The 21,315-nt window shown below is 39.9% G+C and overlaps 1 protein-coding gene across 3 annotated transcripts in view; it reads left to right on the top strand.

Annotated features, from left to right (window-relative positions):
• LSAMP (limbic system associated membrane protein) overlaps positions 1–21,315 on the top strand; it is a 1,403,176-nt gene that overhangs the window by 1,178,883 nt on the left and 202,978 nt on the right. For all 3 annotated transcript variants that reach the window (XM_081908544.1, XM_081908543.1, XM_081908545.1), the window contains one exon: positions 390–622. In XM_081908544.1, coding sequence (XP_081764670.1) covers positions 390–622 — 233 coding nt within the window. The remainder of the gene's footprint in view (positions 1–389; positions 623–21,315) is intronic.

The following is a 21,315-nucleotide window of genomic DNA, read 5'->3' as shown; positions in this document are numbered from 1 at the left end:
GGACATAGTATATGGACAGCAAGTGGAACTGAAAGTTTTTTTAAAAAGTGGGTTCATATCACATCACTTGTGTGGATGCCTCTCACTGATAAGTTGTTTCCAATCAGGTTTCATATCCTGGAAAAGGAAATTTTACAGACCTGGACAGATGTGTAGCCCAATACAAGCATGGTTAAAAATAATAATAAAAAGAACTTGGCTAATTAAAATATACTACAGTATAGTAACAGTTGTTACTATACCTTTACCTTTTATAGTAACAGTTGTAGTGGATTTTTGTGTGGATGTGTTTGTGCCTCAGGGAGTGTTTGGATGGATGAAGAGTATTACAGGCTCTATATGCAGAAGACTTCTTTGATACCAGTATCTGTCTTTTTCATCCCATACAGGTGTTTTATAGAAGACAAAAGCTCCAAGGTGGCCTGGTTAAATCGTTCCGGCATCATTTTTGCTGGACAGGACAAGTGGTCTCTGGACCCCCGAGTAGAGCTCCAACAACTTTCTCTTCTGGAATACAGCCTCCGGATTCAGAAAGTGGATGTCTATGATGAAGGATCATACACATGCTCAGTGCAAACACTGCATCATCCCAAGACTTCACAGGTTTATTTGATCGTTCAAGGTAAGAAATCATGGCGGACCTACATTTGGGGGGCCCTGGAGCTTGAAATGATATGGGGGCCCCTTTGTAACCCACAATGAGGTCTGGGTAACCACTGTTATCTTCTTCAATGGGGGTTTTCTATGACAGACCACCACATTTTACAAAAACAGCAACTCAGATTTTGATTAAAATTGCTGTACCAGATTATTTCACATGCCAAAGTCACTGGTGTGAATTAAAAATTCATTTGAACCATAGTTTTTGAGTTAATGAAGGGGATGAAAATTAGGGGAGATTGGGGAAATATTATATACATGCTTGATACACTTTTTAAAGGAGTTTTTAAAAGCATTGTGGACTAAAGTCACTTCTGGGGCCTCTCCAGGATGAGGGGCCCTGAATCTTAAGATTCATTCGTTTCATAGTAGATCCACTCCTGCTGGTGGTGAGACAGAACTTTTTGAGGGGAGAACTCTAGCTACTAACTGTAATACCCAAGATTGCTTTGGTGCTCATGACTGGATCTAGACACATCAAAGAAGCGATTCAGTTAAGTGCGTTGTAAACTCATACAGGGAATCCGGAAGTGAAAGATGGGACTCCACAGCGCCATCTGGTGTCACAGTGCTATATCGCATATACCATATTGGCCTGAATATAAGCCTCACTTTTTTCCCCAGTTCTGACCGTGAAAAGTTAAAGTGTGGATTAAATTTGCGACCTTACAAAAATTGGCTTTTACGATATCGCTGCTGAAACAGACATAGAGTAAAATGGAATGGGTGTGAGTGCCTGCAGAATTTTAAGGGAGCGACTTATATTCGAGTATTGTCTTTCCGCCTCCCCCTGAATTTTAAAGATGCAGCTTATATTCGGGTGTGGCTTATATTTGGGCCAATACAGTACAATGCATATGAAACAGTTTTTCTTTACCAAACTAGCTAAACCTGTTCAGGGAAGTTTTTAATGTGTGATATTTTAGTGTATTTTTGGTTTCTATGGGGAAACCATAGAAACCAGATGGGCGGGGTACAAATAATAAATTATTATTATTATTATCCCATGTTTATCTGACTATCTTCTGAGAATTAATGGTAGTAGATGCTTACTGCTACTTGTGATCTTATTGGTAATATTTGACTGAAGCCAGGCAGTTTGAATTAGTCATACAACCATTCATTTATTTTGATTTTAGATTGCCAAGTGTAAAGTGTATACCAGTCTCAGTGTTAGAAACTGAGATATGAAAGCCAGGAGCTAAATGGCACCTTAAACCTAGGCTATGGGCACAACAATGGAATGTCTAGGCACGCTTTTTATAAGAAGAATACAAAGCTGAAAATGAATGAATTGCAGCTAAAATATTGTGTTCATTTTTCACATGGTCTAGTCCTTCCCCTTAATATTCTTAAGAGGGTCTCTTCTCCAGTCTTCAGTGAGTAGCTGGAAGTGGGGAGGCAGAAAAAGTTCCTCCTTCCCTTCCAATCTGCAGTTTTAACCTGAAATCTTAGGCATAGCTCCACATAGCACCACACCCAGAACTCAGAAACTGCTTTCACTAATGAAATTCCCTGTTGCAAAATGTGCCTAGAACAATAGAGGTTTCGAACACTGATCAGTCTTTAGTCATTCTTAATATCTGATTAAACAAGGTTTCCAAGGGCACCACAGTACCTGCAGTCTTCAGCCCTTGCCCTGCCCAATTTTTAAAATGAAGTCTATTGAGGGACAGGGCACATTTAGCAGGTCATAGAATTGTAGAGTTGGAAGGGACCATGAGGGTTATCTAGTCGAGCTGCATGCAATGCAGGGATATTTTGCCCATTTTTAAGGTTAAGAGTCTCGTGTTCTACCCATGGGGATGTTTCCAGATTCAAACTGCTGGCTTCTCCAGCCAAAAGGATTAGGAGGTAGGCAATTTTGATTCATTAATTCACATCATGAATGGAGCTAGGCTTATGACTTGATAATTGCTATCAACTGAATGATTTTGTTTGTTTGCACTTCCGGGAAAACCTGACTGCTAATTCACAGTGTGCCTTCCACAAAGCCAAGCAAACATGTGATAGTTGCAGCTAACATGGCTGATAACCACTGTGGCTGGCCCCTGTGAGATCCAGTTGCTGTACTAGATGAGGTACTGGCCTGATCCAGTTGGTTCTTCTGATGTTATTATGGGATAACATAAGAATTAGGCCTTAGTCAAACTGGTGTTTTGTGCTCAAAGTTTCCCGCATTCTTCTTGACTGCCTAGCGCTCCCAGTTCTCTGCTTTTGCCAGATTTATTCACAACTTTATTAAAAGGAAACAATAATTGGCAGCACAAGATATGCTGGGACTGAAGTGCCATAAAAGGCAGAAGAATTTGAAATGAGAGAGTGAAAACGAGCGCTTTTCAGCAGGCTTTCAGTCGCACCTCAGCTGCTGAAGCTCTGGCCTACAGAAGCTTTTCACAATCAAAGTTCCCTTTGAACACATGTGAATAATGCCTTTTGTGAAGGTTGCTCTACTAATTGCAGAGATAAAATTACCATCAGCGGAAAATACGATTTTTTTTTTCCTTCCCTGCATGAAGCGTTAGCCAGCCATCTCCATTTGGAGACCTTATGCCCTTGACTCTCTGCAAATCCAACAGGATGCTTAAAGATTACAAATTTTTATATGCTCTTTCTCATGATTCTGTTTAAAAGTATATTTTGTCAACCTACAAGAGGCCACACAAGATACATATATGCATATATGACATACATAGGAACATTTCATTGAGAGACAGGTCAGGACATAAATTTAGTAATGAAAAATAAAAATAAAATCTTGACTTTTTTCTTCAGTAGGTATTGGCATTAACAAAGTCATGTAAAAACTAGGCAAAGCACATACAAGGTTGAAAGCAAATGTCTTAGTCCCTATATTGATTATGAAAACACATTTTTAAAGCCACCAAAATCACAGCTGTTATTGCTGGCTATGGCTATGATCACTTGCATCACACTTTTGCTTCTCTATGTGATTATATATCTATACCTGGGGATGATCAGTACTGTTCTATGGAGGTACACACACACACACACACACACACACAAACACTGCTATGAATTTTAAAGAACCAGGATGAGACTCTTGTTGGAACATTAAATGTAACCAATTGGTGCAATAACAGTAAGACAAAAATATTAGACTTTTATATTGGATATGTCCCATTCTATTTGTTGATATAAAGTGCATTCTGCTGGAACCGTTATATTACATTTTGTGCCAAGAATGTACTTCTCATGCGCTTGCTGCCTACATGCTCCACGGTGAGTACCTTCTCAGATCAACTCCTTTTGAGGTAGAAGTGCTGATGTTGCAGGGCTCTGCCACCTCCCACTCCCAATGTTTAACTTGTCTATGAATGAAATAGGAGAAAAAGGAAGCAGCTGCTTAGCCACATATGTATACAGATAAATATCACCCCACCAGTTTCCAGCCCCTCGGCTTCTTCTTCTTCTTAAGAAGAAGAAGAAATAATAATAATAATAATAATAATAATAATAATAATAATGGAACAGGAATTGAGAAGAATAGATAAAATGGTTGCACACTAATTTGAAAACCTATGTGTACACACACCTATGTGTACAGACCACATGGATAACAGATGCCACTTTAGATGGTGTGTAGGTATGTGCAATTGTAAATGACTACGTATAAAAGCACACGTATAAATGACTACGTATAAAAGCACGTATAATTAGCCTCTGCACATTTCAAAGGCTATGTCTACACAGCCTTTGTCTTTGTTAATCTGGCTTTCTTTTTTTGGCCTGCTTGTTTCTCTGCATATCTGCTGGTTCCCAATCAATACTTCAGCTTTTGTCCATTGCCCATCTTTGATCAGTTTTCGCTCTGCCTTGGCCACCTATAGCCCATCCATGGCATTTGAATTCTTTTGAAAGTACGGAACTCTACAGTTGTTCTCAGAACATTATTTTCTTACTGAGCTGCATTGTATTTTTCTCAATGTTTAACTAAAAGTTAATTTCATGTAATTGAAACTCATTGCTTCTCCCTTCCCCTCCTCCTCTGTAGATTTTGTGAGCAATCATTCTGTAATTGATTGTTACATTGATCTTTAAATCTCTTGTACTCACATTGATCTCTTCTAATGCTTCTATCTAGAAGGAATGTATATTTTACTTAACATCTCTTATGTCTATCTAGCTCTAAAGTGATGTATTCCTAACAAGCAGTATCATTCTACTAAAAAAATTGCTTGTACAATCCGGATGCCCAAAGCAATTTTCATTATTGTTGATGCTACATTGTTACTCTGAATCTCCTGTTATTTCTACAGGCAAAACCTCTTACAATGTTTTCCCTCTATATTTACCTCGAAATCATGATGGAATCAGAGTGTACCTTTTTCATTAACAATAGCCAACACTCAATAATTTAACATGCCTTACTTAATATATGGCACCAATGGAGAAATGATCAGATCTGAAATCTGCAAATGAAATGGCCGACTGACTGATTTTTTTTTCCTTCTGGCTTCACATTATATTCACCCCCAGTTCTTCATCTAAATGTGCCACTCATCCATTAGCCTGGTGAAGTTGTTCTGTTTAGTTTTAACTGTACCAAGATGACCTTTGACTTGCCATTGGGTTTTTCATACCTTTCAATACTGTCATATGCCAGAGTGGCTTCTGTTGCTGCTTGGAACATCGCATTAACTTAACTGAGGACATTCTTTCTTTGTGTATGATTCTAACTAGGCAAATAGGACCAACAACAAAATCTTGCAGCATATTATCACTTCCTAATAAGTCTTAAAAAGCAGAGACATCACCTTGCCAATAAAGGTCCGTATAGTTAAAGCTATGGTTTTCCCGGTAGTGATGTATGGAAGTGAGAGCTGGACCATAAAGAAGGCTGATCACCGAAGAATTGATGCTTTTGAATTATGGTGATGGAGGAGACTCTTGAGAGTCCCATGGACTGCAAGAAGATCAAACCTATCCATTCTTAAGGAAATCAGCCCTGAGTGCTCACTGGAAGGACAAATCATGAAGCTGAGGCTTCAATACTTTGACCACCTCATGAGAAGAGAAGATTCCCTGGAAAAGACCCTGATGTTGGGAGAGATGGAGGGCACAAGGAGAAGGGGATGACAGAGGACAAGATGGTTGGATAGTGTTCTTGAAGCTACCAGCATGTGTTTGACCAAACTGTGGGAGGCAGTGGAAGACAGGAGTGCCTGGCGTGCTCTGGTCCATGGGGTCATGAAGAGTCGGACAGGACTAAACAAATAAACAGTAACAATAAGTCTGTTCCAGTGCAGGGTTCCCCACAACCATGCTCTTCTCATGTTTTTCTTCTCCCACTGATATTCAACATTCCTTGGCTACTACACATGCTCGGTTTTATATCCTCAAGTTATAAAAAAAAACTGGCTCCAGGATTACCTTCAGACTGTGTTTCTGCTTCTTCAGAAGGAGTGCAACCCCATCCAGAACAGACATTGGCCAATCCTGAACATGGGAACCGCTCACCCACAGGGCTTCCATCCTGCCAGGATTTATATTCAGTTTATAACCCCTCATCCAGGCACTGTTGTATAACATGGCTGGTTAGAGTTTGCACTTCTGCAAACCTCAGGCTACTCCTGAGCATGCTGATCCTTACTTTATGTTTTTTCAGTGCCTCTCTTTTAGCTCACTTCTGTTTGTACTTGCCATCTGAGTTTGCTGTTTTAAGGTGTTATGAATTCCAGTATTCATATAGTGAGTTCACAGCTCAAGAATCCTTCTGCATCTGTTGCTTAATAACTTTCATTTGCATCCAACTGCTGTTTACTTGGCTGCCCTGATTCACTTTTTTATCAACTTAATTACGAAGTGGTGGCATGAGAGATGCAGGTGGCTTGGGCAAACTGCCCGCAGCTAGCAGAGATACAGTGACCACTGGGTGCCTGAAATTTCATCCATGCCAATGGCCATGGGCATTTTGCTGCCCATGACAGCTTACCATCAGCACTGGACAGCTGCTTCTATATATACTTGAGTTCTGATCTTCCTTCAAAGGGTGCTTTATGGTTTAAAGCTTGTGGACTATATGGATGTTGTGAAAGTGAGGCTAAGACAGACTGCAAATGAAGTCCCACTCAGTTCAATGAACTAGAACAAACAGAAAATATGTGTGCCAGAGACTAAAAGGATGCAGGTGACAAGTTGAAATGAGCAATACCACTTTACTACTGATATTCCTGATACTTCATATTTTATACATTTCCCTTCATAGAAGGCTCTTCTTGAAGGAAGCCTGGAAGTGTGGCAATACCAGATATTTATGTTGTGCTAGATGTACAAGAATAAAGCAAGAATAAAAATATAATTAATAATAACATGCTGAGAAGCTGCAGATTTCACCTAAGCATCATGAAGTACAAATATTTGTGTGATTGTGACACTTAATGATATAAATGTAGGTTTTATATATTCCGCCCTAATCTCTGTCCAATACAAGACATGGGTGTCCAAAAACATTTAATTGTATTTCCTCTTCCTAAAATATTGTTCACTTTACATCATATCTTGGTGGACAGTTTTTCTTTAGCTTTCTGCTGCTCACTTGAATTATATATTTTAATTTATTTCTTCTATTAAATACCAATCTGTTGAAAGATACCACCTTTCTCTCACCCTTGAGCCACATGATGACAGTTCCACACACTAGTGTGCAAGAATGAAAATGTTCAATCATTATGTGTTTTGTTCTTAGTTGGAAAATGACTGTTTTCTGTTCAGTTGGTCACAAGAGGCATAACAGGTCAGCCCAGAAAACAGAAACTTGAGGAGGAAAGAGTGACCTAGTTGCTATGGGAAATAGAGACTTTACTGCCCTTCCGACTGGCCGAGAGGTTGGGAGTTAGAACAGTTAACTATTCAATAGTGGATATAAGTTAAACTGGCAAAAGGCAGGAGTGAATAGTTGGAAAATTCATGAGAGAAAAGGCTTGAATTCAAAAGAAACCAGGATGGAGAGTATTGCAAAAGAATGAGACTCCAGCAACAAAAGAAGCAAAGCTAAAAGCATAAAGGCTGAAAGCTGCATTGACAATGGCCTAGGATGAACTGAAATTGATTTATTCTTAGGGCTTAAGAATTCTTAAGTATCTTGCCTTCCTTTTCCAAATTGTTCTTATAGTTGACTACTAAATTTGTTTTCTAAACAATAGCCCCCACCTCTCAGAAACATAATCATGGTAACTGTTCATTTCGTGATTTCAAGTTTGTTGTGGATTAAACTTTGGTCCGATGCCTTGATTTTCACCCTATCGCTAATTGCCTTACCATGCTACCCAGGACAGTTAGTTGGCAGAGTCAGTAAGTAAATTATATAGATTATAGGGCTGCTTTAAGGGATTTCCACCTGGCAGTCGTGATGATCACAGGAATTGAATTAGCTCATGGCTCACCTCCTGTCCTTCTTAAGGTGCAGGCTGTGGCCCACACAACAGTTCACATTTCCAATTTCTTTCCTTCCATAAGAAGTCAAAGCTTATAGGTGTCTGTTTGCCTGTCTCTAGATATAATAGTTGGATATGTCTTTGGTAAATGCTTTCCAATCCTGCCTTATTTGGCTGAAGTAGGTGATACAATGAATCCCTTCAAATTTAATGTGATGCCATTAAAATTGTATTTGAAATACTTTGGGGGCAAAGTAATACTTTCAAATCCAGTGCTAGGAATACCTCACCCCTAATATTTTCAGCTTCATTCTATAGTTGGGTGACTCAGTTTTCAGAAGACTGATAAGCAGAAAACACCAGCGATTAGACAGATGGTATTTTTTTCCTGTGCTCTACAGTACATTGTATGACTTCCAGATTTCCTTCTCCCATAATTTCTCTGCAGCATTGAAACTTTTTCCATACAACAATAATAGCTAACGTTTCTTCCCTGCTTACTTCAACATCAGGTAGGGCTAGTTCTTGCAGGTCTTGAGTTTACTTTGAGTTGCTTCGCATGCTGCAGTAGAGTCTCCCTTCTACCCTATACTTTGCAAGGAGGAGACTCTTGAGAGTCCCATGGACTGCAAGAAGATCAAACCTATCCATTCTTAAGGAAATCAGCCCTGAGTGCTCACTGGAAGGACAGATCGTGAAGCTGAGGCTCCAGTACTTTGGCCACCTCATGAGAAGAGATGACTCCCTGGAAAAGACCCTGATGTTGGGAAAGATGGAGGGCACAAGGAGAAGGGGACGACAGAGGACGAGATGGCTGGACAGTGTTCTTGAAGCTACCAGCATGAGTTTGACCAAACTGCGGGAGGCAGTGGAAGACAGAAGTGCCTGGCGTGCTCTGGTCCATGGGGTCACGAAGAGTCGGACATGACTAAACAACAACAACAAATGTGTCTTTCCCTCCCTAAATGCTCTGGTAGCTATGAATAGCTATTCCTGGAATATGCTAACAGAGTTGAATGTGAGTGCATGTTATAACATGGGAGTCACTTAGAAATGCAACTATCTTGGAAACGGATGGAATTTCAAAACTTCCTTTCTGTCTCAGCCTGAAGGGGAAGTGTGGGGTGTTATGTGAGGGAAGAAACTTAAGAGGTGGACAAATTCCATCAGACAGAGAACTGAAATGATGCACATGTACACAGCTAATAACTCCACAGTAAGGATGGATGGATCTGTCAACATCACTTCCTCTTATTTTCTAAAAAGTGAATAAATTCAGCCTTAAATTCAGTTCTCCACATTTCCACATCAGTTTGCAATTTTGTTAAAATTCATCAGCATTTTAGTGTGAAAATTTCCTTTAACTATTGGAAAATTAAATCTCCATCAATCTTGTAAGTCCAAGTTCTGCACCATACATACAGAGTGCTTGAAAATGGAGCTCTGTGAGTTCCCAGGATTTTCTGGGGGAAGCCATGGACTTTAAATGTATGGTGTGTATGCAACCATAGTCTCTTTGCAACAATGCTATACCAGCTTTTTATCAACCCCCAAATGCCCAATTTGTGGCTTTTACTGTCAAACACATTGTAATAGACACTGTAAGCTTCCGTAAGAGTTTCAGGGAGTGAAGGCTGGGATATTAAATTTAACAAAATAAACAGGTATAAAGTCAAATCTAAGTAATTGTCCTGTTAATGGCTAGTTTGTGGTCAGTTTATAACAGATGAGTAAATGATACAACTGTTCATGTCCCAATGTGATTTCAGCTTTGAAGCATCTGAGAATCACACCTTCTTACTTCACCTACATTTAATAGTCTTCTCACTTGAACAGGTGTACATCTGTTTTTCACTTCTGTAAGTGAGGAAAAAGTCATATTCTAGTGACCTAAGGCTTACTTGTCACTCTCACATTTAAAGCCCACCAATTATAAGAAACTCCAGTATAGCATTGCTATAATCCTTTACTCCTTTCTCAAGCCCATGTCCAAAAGTACTGTTATAAATTGTTGCCAACAAAGGTCTGTCATTTAGTAGTTTCCTTCCACATTAATGTAAGAAGCATAGTTCTTAATTTCTGTTTGTTCACAGAGTCATTTCATAATGGAAGTACTGCAATCCCTCATTTTACCGGGGGCGGGGTCAGTTCTAAGGATTCTGTACATACACAAAAATCACAAGATCTTGCAGGAACTTGAATTGTAATGTGAGATCTCACAAGAGCATCCCAGAGCCACCCCAACCCACTTCTAACTGGTTCTTACATATATGTTCTGTGTTTAAAAAGGGCATCAAGTACAAATGAACTATCAGATATCAAACATACAGGCAGAGCTTTCATATCACCATATATCATCTGAAACACAATGCTTTCCGGTTGAGTCATTTCATATATTCATTGGCCAGCTCAGTTCAGCTGCTCAGTAGCACCCGCTCAATCACTTGTGGGAATAAAGAACCTACGATGCTGCCCTGAAACCCTTTCCCTTGAAACTCTACCTTTCAATAACTTTTCAAGCACAGCTTGTGTAGCAGAAGTTAGTCTAAGCCATAGCCATCTTCTCTGTTGCCCACACATCTAAAGTTTAATGAGTGCTGTGTGTCCGTAAGCTATAAACAAGGCAGATAAAACATTATGTCACAATTCCTCTCCTATCAACACTGAGTGCTTGAGTCCAGCGATCTCCTGGCAGCTATGGACACAAAAGCTGTGTTTGACTCTATGGGACACTGTTTCTTATATATATGAATTATATGCAGTGGTGGGCAGTTAAATTTCACGAAGGTGTGCAAAGTAACAGCAGACACTAAGAGCAAAGCAAACAGTTATGCTGGCAAAGGGAGCTGGGCTATGTGGCCCAACCAACCAAGGGGAGAGGGTGGAACTTTTCATCAATTAATCTGGGGTGACCTAAATGTACTACAGTGAAATCCAAGCACAGTTATCACTTGTCCTTTCTCCACTACTTGGCCTCTTTAGAGCAGACATTCTGCTTTTAAAGAGCTCACATATGCTTAAGTTAAAGATGCTCACTTCTGTCAACATTATCAGCAGACTCATGATTGCAGACTAGTGATTATTATTACCACCTTCTCACAATAACCATGATTGCGTGGATGAGTCCATAATTATGCAAGGGGGGGGGGAATCCCACCATTTCATGTGAAGCCATTCAGATGCAAGCTGAAGCATCTGTAGGAAAGGGGCATGGTTGGAGACCATTTTGTCTTTATCAAGAATGAACCATCAGCTCTCTTGTAGTGCAGATGGTGTGAGGAAAAGCAAATGACTGGCTTCCAAGCTAGCAAGGAGGAAAGTCTTTGTGGGGTACAAACAGCTGGATGGTACTATTTACCCTGGAGGAGGGTCAAATGAGGTAGCCTGCTCTACCATTTTTAGAATCCTTTGTATGTCTAGGGTCTGCAGGAAAAGTCCAAGAGACAAGGTGGTTTGGAAGTCTGTTTATATCACAGGTACACTCAGAATTTCCTATTCAGTATTATTCACATGGAGGATGATCTGTGTTAGAATAATAAGATAGCAACATAGTTCTTCATCATCTTTAGCATCCTCTAATGAGCTGGTGTCTGCCTTCAAAAACAATCATCTCAGGACACCAAGGGAGACAAAACAAGAGAACATGTATAAATCAGATTTTAGTCAGCTACCCAATGAGATGTGAAATAGCTTCCAGGACAGATCATACCCTACAACAAACTTGTTTGCCATGATAATGTATAGACATTCCCTCTGTTATAGAAGTCTTCTTATCACACCTTAAAATTCCTACCTAGTAAAAATGTTTTGTTGTTGCTGTTGCTGTATGTTTAATGGAGGTTAAATTCTTTGGAGCAGTCTTACTTAATGTTTTCTCTCATTGCCTCTGAAACAGAGACATTTCATATTTTCTTTCAGAGCTCCAGATTACAAAGTTACACCAGTTCATTAGAAGAAGCTAAAGATAATGAAGAACTATGTTGCTTTCTCGTTATTCTAACACAGGTCATCATCTATGATGAATAATGCTGGCTAGGAAATTCTTAGTTTACCTGTTTCACATGCTTCTCGTTCTATTTCTGTGATTTCTCAGAACTTTGATTGTTACATCTGCTTTTACATTTCTGGTCAACAAGGATTTCTAGTGCCAGCGCTATTGACTTCTTTCTTTGGTCTTATTTCCTCTCTATTTGGGCTCTGTCTTTCTTTTCTCTTTTGAAATATGGATCTGTTGGGGTGCCTGGAGACTGCTAGCCTGATACTCCCCAAGAGCATACTTTAATTTGTTTACCAGAAGAAATTATCTGGTTTTTTTCATGTAGCATTTCTCACTATGGCAATATCAATGCCTTTATCACCAAGTGGTAAATGTTAGTGGAAGTGTAATATCTTCAGGGCCTGCTCTACCATTAGACAAGAGTGAAGGAGCTGCATTTGGTGACATATCCTAAGAGGCAACAGTGAGGTGCTGGAGGACAGGGCTGTGTGTCACATGCCCTGCCCTACACTCTATTAAGCCAGTTTATTGCTATGGTTGATGCTGTCCTGTCTCCAGTCCTAGCAGTCGGAGCTTACAACTATCAGGAATAGCAATCCTGAAAGGGTTTGCCGGTTCAGATCAGAGCACAAAAGAGTAGTAGGCAAAGGGAAGCAATTAAATCAAGAGCATACTGGGCTTACATATAAGAGCCATGGGGGGTGGAATTACATAGAATACTTATATATGCTGTATACCAACATTTTCAAGATGCAAAATTTAAAACAGGTCAGAAAACAATAAATATACTGAATGTATGCTCGCATTTCTAAGCGACCAGCCTCTGGATGAGCCATTAATGGCAGACCATTAATGGCAATCACAACATGTACTGCATTCCTTGCTCATTTATCACTTGAGATGGCATAGAATCTTTGATGGCACTGATATCCATCATGTTTTACTTTATAATAGGGGTAGGCCTTTTCCATAGTTATGGAATCTATGCAAAAGGTAGTAACATTTTACAACACTACACAAGTCTTTAAAGAGTACAGTGATGCTTCTGTGAAATGTATCACTCCACTCATATAATTTAAAGGTGTCTGATATCTTGTGTCATTGTAACTCTGAACACAGGTTGATTTGTGTAGTGCTAGAACAAATGAGCTAAACTTGGCACAAGACACTCAGAAATGGTGTTGAATGAAAGCAGCCCTGTATTGGGAAGCTTTTAATGTTTGCTGTATCATGTGTTATTTTATACCATGTTGGAAGCTTCCCAGAGTGGCTGGTACAACCCAGTCATATGGGCAGGGTACAAGCAATAAGTTGTTGTTGTTTTACTAGACTCCCAACTCTCATCCGTCCCAGCCAGCATTGTCCGTGGTCAGGGATGATGGGAGTTGAAGCTCAGCAACATCTGGAGAGTCACAAGTTTCCCATCCCAGAATATTTCTGTGCCAAATATTTTAAGTTCTCCAGCTGTAACATCAAGCAGAGTGCATAGTGCCAAATACCAGTGACACCTCTCTGTATGTTTCACTTCTGTCCAATGTGCTAAGGAGCTATGAGATTGCAAAGAATGGTTGACTACTACCACTCTGAGCTCGAATGAGATCCATTCCCTCTTTACTGAGTAGTGTTTATTTATGATGGAAAGAGTTGCAGGTGGTTTTTCTTCTGATCTCTAACCCACGCTGCCGAGCTCCCAGTATTTATTCATAGCATGCATCCAACATCCAGCTGCTATGCAGAAGTTCATCAGCACAGCATTGATAGGGACAGGCAAGATAAAGATTTTCCTTTTGACTCCTGCTATCCAGTTTGTTTTCCCAGACAATCTTGTCTAAATATTGGATCCCCTCCCTTCCTATAAGTAAGGATACAACATCAAACAAATACAGCAATGAAAATTTTAAGCAAACAGTGATAAATTTGATAAAGCACATTGATAACAAATTCTATTGCCCTTCCAAAAGGGACTTGAAGGCTGTTTTTTATTTGTTTGGTGGTGGTGTGTGGAGGGCTATATTCAAATGTGATTAGGACCTGGATGATAATAAAAGTTAAATGCACACAGAAAGCAATAACATAATAAATTTTAGAAAACAAGAGTTGAATACACTGTTACCTCTGCAGCACGGTTCAAAACATTTCTGGATAAAGGTGATTTATATTTCCAGTTCATTTCAGCTTCATTCTGGGTTTGGGGGATAGTCAAGGTGGTATAGGCATTGGTAGCCATGTAGACTGAGTTTCATATGGAGATTAACAGGCAAAATGTGACCTCCTGTGGCTTTGACACCATTAATTGTGAGACCCTGTTGAGACAGCATTGGAATTGCTTTGAGCTTCCAGATTTGGATGTGAATGTGAAACAAGATCAATCTTGTACAAACTTGAAACACATAGTTCCTCTTAGTTGAATAACATCAGAGCTGGTGCAATATATGACTTTGAGCTAAGAGTTTTGGCTGAGCCCTTGGCAAGTCATCTCAGTTATGAATTCTCACCATTCACTTGAAGCACATATCTTATTGAAGCACGTATTCTCAAATAATCCTATGAACTGTAGTTTCTCCCTCACAAAGCTACAGTTCCCAGCACCCTAAGCACACGACAGTTTCCATGGAGGAATCCATTCATTTTATATGTGCTTTTAAAGTATGTTGTGGATGTGATGTTAGCTGTTTTAGGGAAGCAGCTTTAGCCTCTACCTCCATCTGCAGTATGGGGAATAAGACTGGTCTACCACAATCTCTATGACCACTGTAATGACTAACTGACAAAAAGGAAATAAAAGATGCAGAAGGGAAATCTGATTTATGTTTGAACTTAGGTTTTTTGAACTTAGTGGCCAAGCACATGTTTTGTATGCAGAAACTCCCAGGTCCAGTCTCTGGCATCTCTAGTAAAATAAATGAGGGGCAACAGAAAATGGGAAAGACCTTTCACTGCCCGAGACCCTGAAGAGCCATTGGCCAGCCACAATAAACAATACAGGACTAGACAGAAAAATAGCCTGACCTGAGAGCAGCTTCCTTTGTTTAATCAGTAACAGCTTTTGTTTATGGTTTGTGCGATTGTCAAGGCTCTTTTGTACTCGAGTTCATCTTGTAACTGAAGTCTGCTTCTTTCAGGAGTACATTAGCCTAATAGATTAGACGGCAACATGGAAGCATCTAACCTTATCTAAGCCCCTCCTTCTCCACTACCCAGTTACAACATTAGTGCATAAACATCTCCTCCCTGTTGTCATTCCCCCTGCCTGTTCTCGCCTCCCCAAACACAAGGCCTTTGAGCTCTGCCCCTTCCATTTAAACTGTGTTTCCCTACTTAATGACATACACTAATGTGTGTTAACAGATGTCTGAGGGGAAATTAGCTGCGGTGTCCAGATCAATTAGAGTTGAGTTGCTGTGCAGAAACAATTGCTCAATAGGCTGTGGAGGCTTTGGAAGTGGGTGGGTGGGAGGAGGACCGGTGGCATTTTTTTCCCTTTACAAAGGTGAAATTGTGCTGGCCCAGCTTGAGCCTGCCTGCTCCTGTGAACTCCAGCTCTAAACAATCCTCCTCTTTATTTAATGGATTCTGATCTCTCTACTAGATGGAGACAGCTCCAACTGCTGCAGGCAGCTAGCAGCAGCAGCAGCACAATGGTGAATGCAAGGTAGCTATGCTCTGTTGCAGAGGAACTTTGTAGGGCCAAATTGCACCTTAACATGGGAAACCCAAGCAGACATTTTTTCTTTTCTTCTACTTTTAAGGCAGCCACGATGGGTTCCAAATCTGATCTGATGTTGGGGAAAGCAGTCTATAACTCTCTTCCATGTAATATTTTCCCATTCACAAGTATCCCTCTCTCCTCAAGTTGCAGTTTGGACCCTCTGGAGGGAAATGCAAGAATTGCTCCAGGGAGATTTCTGTGATGGCCCTGTATAGGTTTTGATACAAGTGTGAAGAAGAGAGTTTCAATGTTCTTTTGGGTTTTGGTTCTCTTTTCTTTTTTCTTCCACACAGTGGTATTAGAGGCTGCAACCCTGTACACCAGGGATGAGGAACCTGTGAGCCTCCAGATGTTACTGGACCACAGTTCCCAACACCTTTAGCTACTGGCTGGAGCTTATGAAAGTTGTAGTGCAACAACATCCGCTCACTGCTTCTTCATTCCTGAGGTCCACTGTAGTGCCCTCCCAATATTATGCAAGTTGGTGCCTTCCACATATCATGTTGGAGTAAAATTTCCATCACCCCTAAACAGAATGGCCAGGCCAGGGGCAATGGCAGTTGTAGCATGACAACATCTAGAGGTCACCATATTGATTACCCCTGCTAATACAGTTACCCAGGAGAAAATGCCATTGAACTCAATAGAGATTGCTTCATACAGAGAGAGAGAAAAAAACAATGCCAAATAGTATAGGTACATTTCAAAAAGGTTTAGTTCCTTTTTACAGGGACTGTTCTGAAAACAACCATACAAACATTTTATATATTATACAATTAATCTTCCAGACATTTTTAGGGTAATTGCTTCATCTAAATTAAATGAGGATGAGGTAATTATGCTTAAAAAAAAATTCTATTTGAGAATTTGTGTTGTTTTTAAATCAATTTTTAAAAGCGGAAGATTAATTGCTTAATGTATAAAATGTCTGTACGGTGGTTTTTAGAATAGTCCCTGAAGAAGAAGGAAAGAATTTTCTTTCCAGAATGTGCAGGTATGTTCTCTCTTGGTTTTATAATGGTCAGTGTGCCTCTTCTGTGTGGTTCCTTCCTTCCTAATAGACATGCACAGTATTGCAGTACACCTTTCATATGATGACACAGGAACACTGCCTGTACTGAAATACAGATTGCACCAGTACCAGGCTGGAGAAATACCAGCAAATACAGCTAGTGCAGATAAACAGTTATGTGCCCAGCTTCTTTTCAAATATCTGTGGGGAGTGAAATGCCCTTCTAATATTTCTAGTCACCCATTTTATAAACTAGCACATTTAAATGCTTTTCGAACCAAAATTCCACCAGGTTCTTTATACTTTTATTGATTTTCTGCACTGAATTGTTGTTGTTGTTGTTTTAGTTCCAGGCACCCAGTTCAGCAAACCAAGTCCAAAACCAAGTTTAAGGACACAGATGGTTTTGCTGATGTTAACAGCCTGATACTTCTACCTGAAGCATCTGTTGCCTTCCACTGCTGGTTTTTTCAATTTTTCTCTCTGCTGATACACTAGTTGCCAGTATATGGTCCAGAGTCCGTATATGACCTCTGGGGCAATTATGTGAAACTCATGGGCACTTCTGAGAAGACTGAGCAGGTCAACTGATGCTTATTTGCGCTAAGCATCTAGCCCCCATACTTGTGAAGGGAAGTCATTTAACATTCTGCGATGTTCCAGAATAAAATTATCAAATAGTATGTGCAACACGTCCACCATGATTATGCACATGCATGTGAAAATTATGTTACTTATCAGTAACTAAATATAAAAATGCCATTTCTGTCATGTTGCCAGTACTAATAACCTGCCTGTCACTTTTACTAAGTTTAAGATTTCACAAGGATTTCCTGTGTAAGTTTCTTAGTCTTCCAGATTTATATTCCTGAGGAATTAATAACAGTTCATTTTGCAAAGGAGATAGTGGAGAATGTACAGATGAAATGATTCAGCCAAGGTCAATTAAGACAGCTGTGTCAAAATTCCAGTCATCCGACAATGTCTATTCTGTTTGCAATTTCAAGACCATTTCCCACATTACTTTTTAAAGAGATTTGGATATGTAATATTGGAAAAGTGGTGTGAATATTTATTTTTGAAAGTAAGTATAGGAGGGTTTCCAGAATTAGTTTTGGAGCTTACACACTTTCTTTACTTGAATGGACATTACAGATCCTAAATCATATTTTCATGTATGTGGACTCTCAAGAGTACACCAATGTGTTTTAAATATAATGGAAAGTAGTCTTCTGGCATCTCTTTCTCTTTCTTGTTCTCTCTCTCTCTCTCTCTCTCTCTCTCTCTCTCTCTCTCACACACACACACACACAGCCTATTTTAAATTTCAATGTCAGTGTTCCTAATCTCTCCAGGCACTTCAGTATAAACTTCAGTATAATTTCAAGTAGGTTGTGATTAACATACCACGTCTCTTGGCCCTCTCTGCCCCATCCCCCTTGTCATCACCCCAACTCTACATTGTGTTCCACACCCATTTGTGCACCCATCGGAATGTGGAGAGATGGGGTATGAACATGCAAGCTTAGCACTAGACTCTTGTCAGATCAGCTTCCGAGCCACATTTATCAAAATTACACCACAGTCCTTTGCAGAGGCAGATATTAATAGTGTTCATTTGAAACCAAGAGTGTTACTAATGCTTTTTCCTGTGTGCTAAATCAGAGGAAACAAGAATTATCTAAACAAATGCACCAAGAGAAAGACTGTTGAGATTAGTCAACAAGACAGGTAAAATCTGAGGGTGGTGATTACTTCAGGCAAAAAATATAAAGGAAAGATATTTTAGACTTTGTTTCAGAAGAGAGGCACTCTCTCTCTCTCTCTCTCTCTCTCTCTCTCTCTCTCTCTCTCTCTCTTTCTCTCTACATATAGCAGCATAATTTCTACAGGGCACCCATGATGGCTTTTCTCATCACTGTAGTAATTCCATCAACATAATGTAAAATAAAATGTTGAAAGGAGATGCACCTTAAATTGTGTATTGAAGATTTGATGTTTTTGATGCATTTAATTCAGCAGGACACTTAAGGTTAGTCAGTTAATTGCAATGTGATATTGCACTTTCTTCATGACAACTCCACCTCAAACTATCTCTAGCACCTCTTCCAACAGTTGTATCAACCACCACCCTTGGTCAGCTGCTTACTTGTCAGAAATGAAAGCTTCTTCACTTACTACCAATGTTATCTATAGGGGTGAGTTTCCTGCATTGACATGGTGTTGCGACTGAAGACCTTTGAGGTCTTTCCAAGTTTAGGATTCTATGATCTAGCAGTGGTACTTTCCTTGCTTCCTTCAGCAAATATCCCCACATCTACTCCCAGTCTTGCAATCAATATGAATGTAAAGATTTGCCATATGGGGTAAAAAGTAGCCTAAAATATTAATATCATCGTTCACCAAGCTTAGACTCCTCTCTCTTGTACTCTCTCTTGTACTCTCTCATATAAGGTGATATAGAATCTTTCTTCCATAGCTGCAGTCCTATTGTAGAAGACATAGCCAATCAGCAACTTCTAGCATAGTGCAATACCCCTGTGAGTCTCCCAGCTTTCTTTCATGGACTTGGTTTGCATGACACATGAAGCCATACTTTGGCTTACCAAGACACTGCAGGCAGGCAGACTCCTGGAAAGGAACTTGCAGTCACTTTGTTACTCCCAGGTCCTTTTTAAACTCACATATGCTGCATGCATGTTAGGGATAAGGAATAGTTGTTATGCAGATGAAGGTATACACTGCATCCTAATTGACGAGGGAGGAAGGGCAGATTCAAAGATTAACTCCAGGTCAGTACTGGATACCGGTGCACATGAGCAAACCAAGTGATTAGGAAATTCATCTGTTGGACCAATTGCAAACCATTTGATGCAAATTCACAGTTCTCAACATACTCCACAGAATGTATGAGGATGCACCTTCCCATCCATCTCTCATTCTGAATGTAAACATGCATGTATCTGAATATAGTGTTTGTTCCACCAGATGTTTCCCTCCCAAACAACCCCAGACACGGTATTAGTCTTGTATAATGTATTTTGTATGTGAGCATCTCTGAATTAGAGTCAAACCCTGATCACTTTTGGTCTGGCCATAGTTCCCCATAGTCAGACCATATAGCTCATATTCTTTCATTATTATTCTCTGTCCTTTCAAGGTGTTTTCTGCCTCTCCACCACACCAATACATTCACTCCTAAATCCCTTATTCAACCCCCCAAAGAAGGTTTTTAAAAAAGAAATAAGGATAAATTGCATGTGCATGTGTGAATTTCAATATATTCGACAATTTAACCCAATCACAAAATTTGGATTTTCTCATTGCAGAGTTTGTAGCATTAATACAGAAATCTGATTATGATCTGTAGTGAGGGGTTAAATTTGTGCCTGGGAAGCAGGGATTCAGAAAAGGAGCAGGGATTATTGTAGATAGCATCCTCCACATGAGCTCAAAGTTTAATGATGTGGCAAACTGGGCTAATACGAACACTTTGTGTATAAAAAGGATAGAAAGCAGAATTTATAATGCTTCAACACACAGCACTGGTGAGCCCACTGTTACAAAACTGTATTCAACCCTAGCAGTCACAAGCTTTAAAGTGGGACAGGAGCATGTATGAAAGAATTCATAGAGGGATCAGAACATGCCCTGAAGTGGAGAGCAAGCCTTGTGATGTAAGATTCAAAGTTGGAAAGACCCTTTATCCCTATACAGCAGTGTTTCTCAGACTTGGGTCCCCAGCTGTTGTTGGACTACAGCTCCTGTCACCCCTGACCCTGCTGTAGTCCAACAATATCTGAGAACAGTCTGAGAAACACTGCTACACATATACACATAGGCAACATGCCCAATCTTAGGAAGTTGCAGACATAAAAATAACAAGATCCATTGGAAAATATTCTAGCTCACAGTTAATGGAATTTGCCATCTAGCACAATCCTCAAAATGTACTAAGGTACTAGCTTATGAAGCAAACTATAATGTACCAAAATGGGGGTAAGGATTCATCACAATACATGTGCTATATATCTCTGGTATATTTGAGCATGTGAACTACAGTGTCCAAGAAAAAAATGTACCAGACTGCACCAGGACAACTGTCCTATTGTGATTTAAAGTTTATGCAAAACCAGTTACTGCACCCAACTCCTTTAGCAATGTCTAGTCAGATCTGGAGGGTAGCTGAGGAAAGCTAATTGGAGAGCAGGGGTCTCCCTTGAGTGGAGAGCTGCCTGGAGATAAAGATGGGCAGCCTGCCATCAAGAAACCCCCCAAAACCTGGCTTCTTATTGATTGTCTCAGGAGAGAAATTTATTTATTCATTAGCCCACTGTGAATGTCCAAGGCTTGAGTACTCTACATCTTTTGCTGATCCCAACCCCCATCTGCCAAACAATATGAAATGACTTGGATCTTCATGTCAGTCCCAATTGTCAGTTAAGCACCAGGAACAGCAGTGATTGAAATGGTATCTGTCACATCTAGTATTCTGAGAGTGACTGCAAATTATAATTTTGTATGCAACATAGTGAGGCAG

The sequence above is a fragment of the Podarcis melisellensis genome (assembly GCF_964234715.1).
Source record: "Podarcis melisellensis genome assembly, chromosome: 4".
Lineage (NCBI taxonomy): Eukaryota > Metazoa > Chordata > Lepidosauria > Squamata > Lacertidae > Podarcis > Podarcis melisellensis.
The sequence above is the reverse complement of the archived record's forward strand: the minus strand, read 5'-3'. Positions and strand labels throughout refer to the sequence as shown.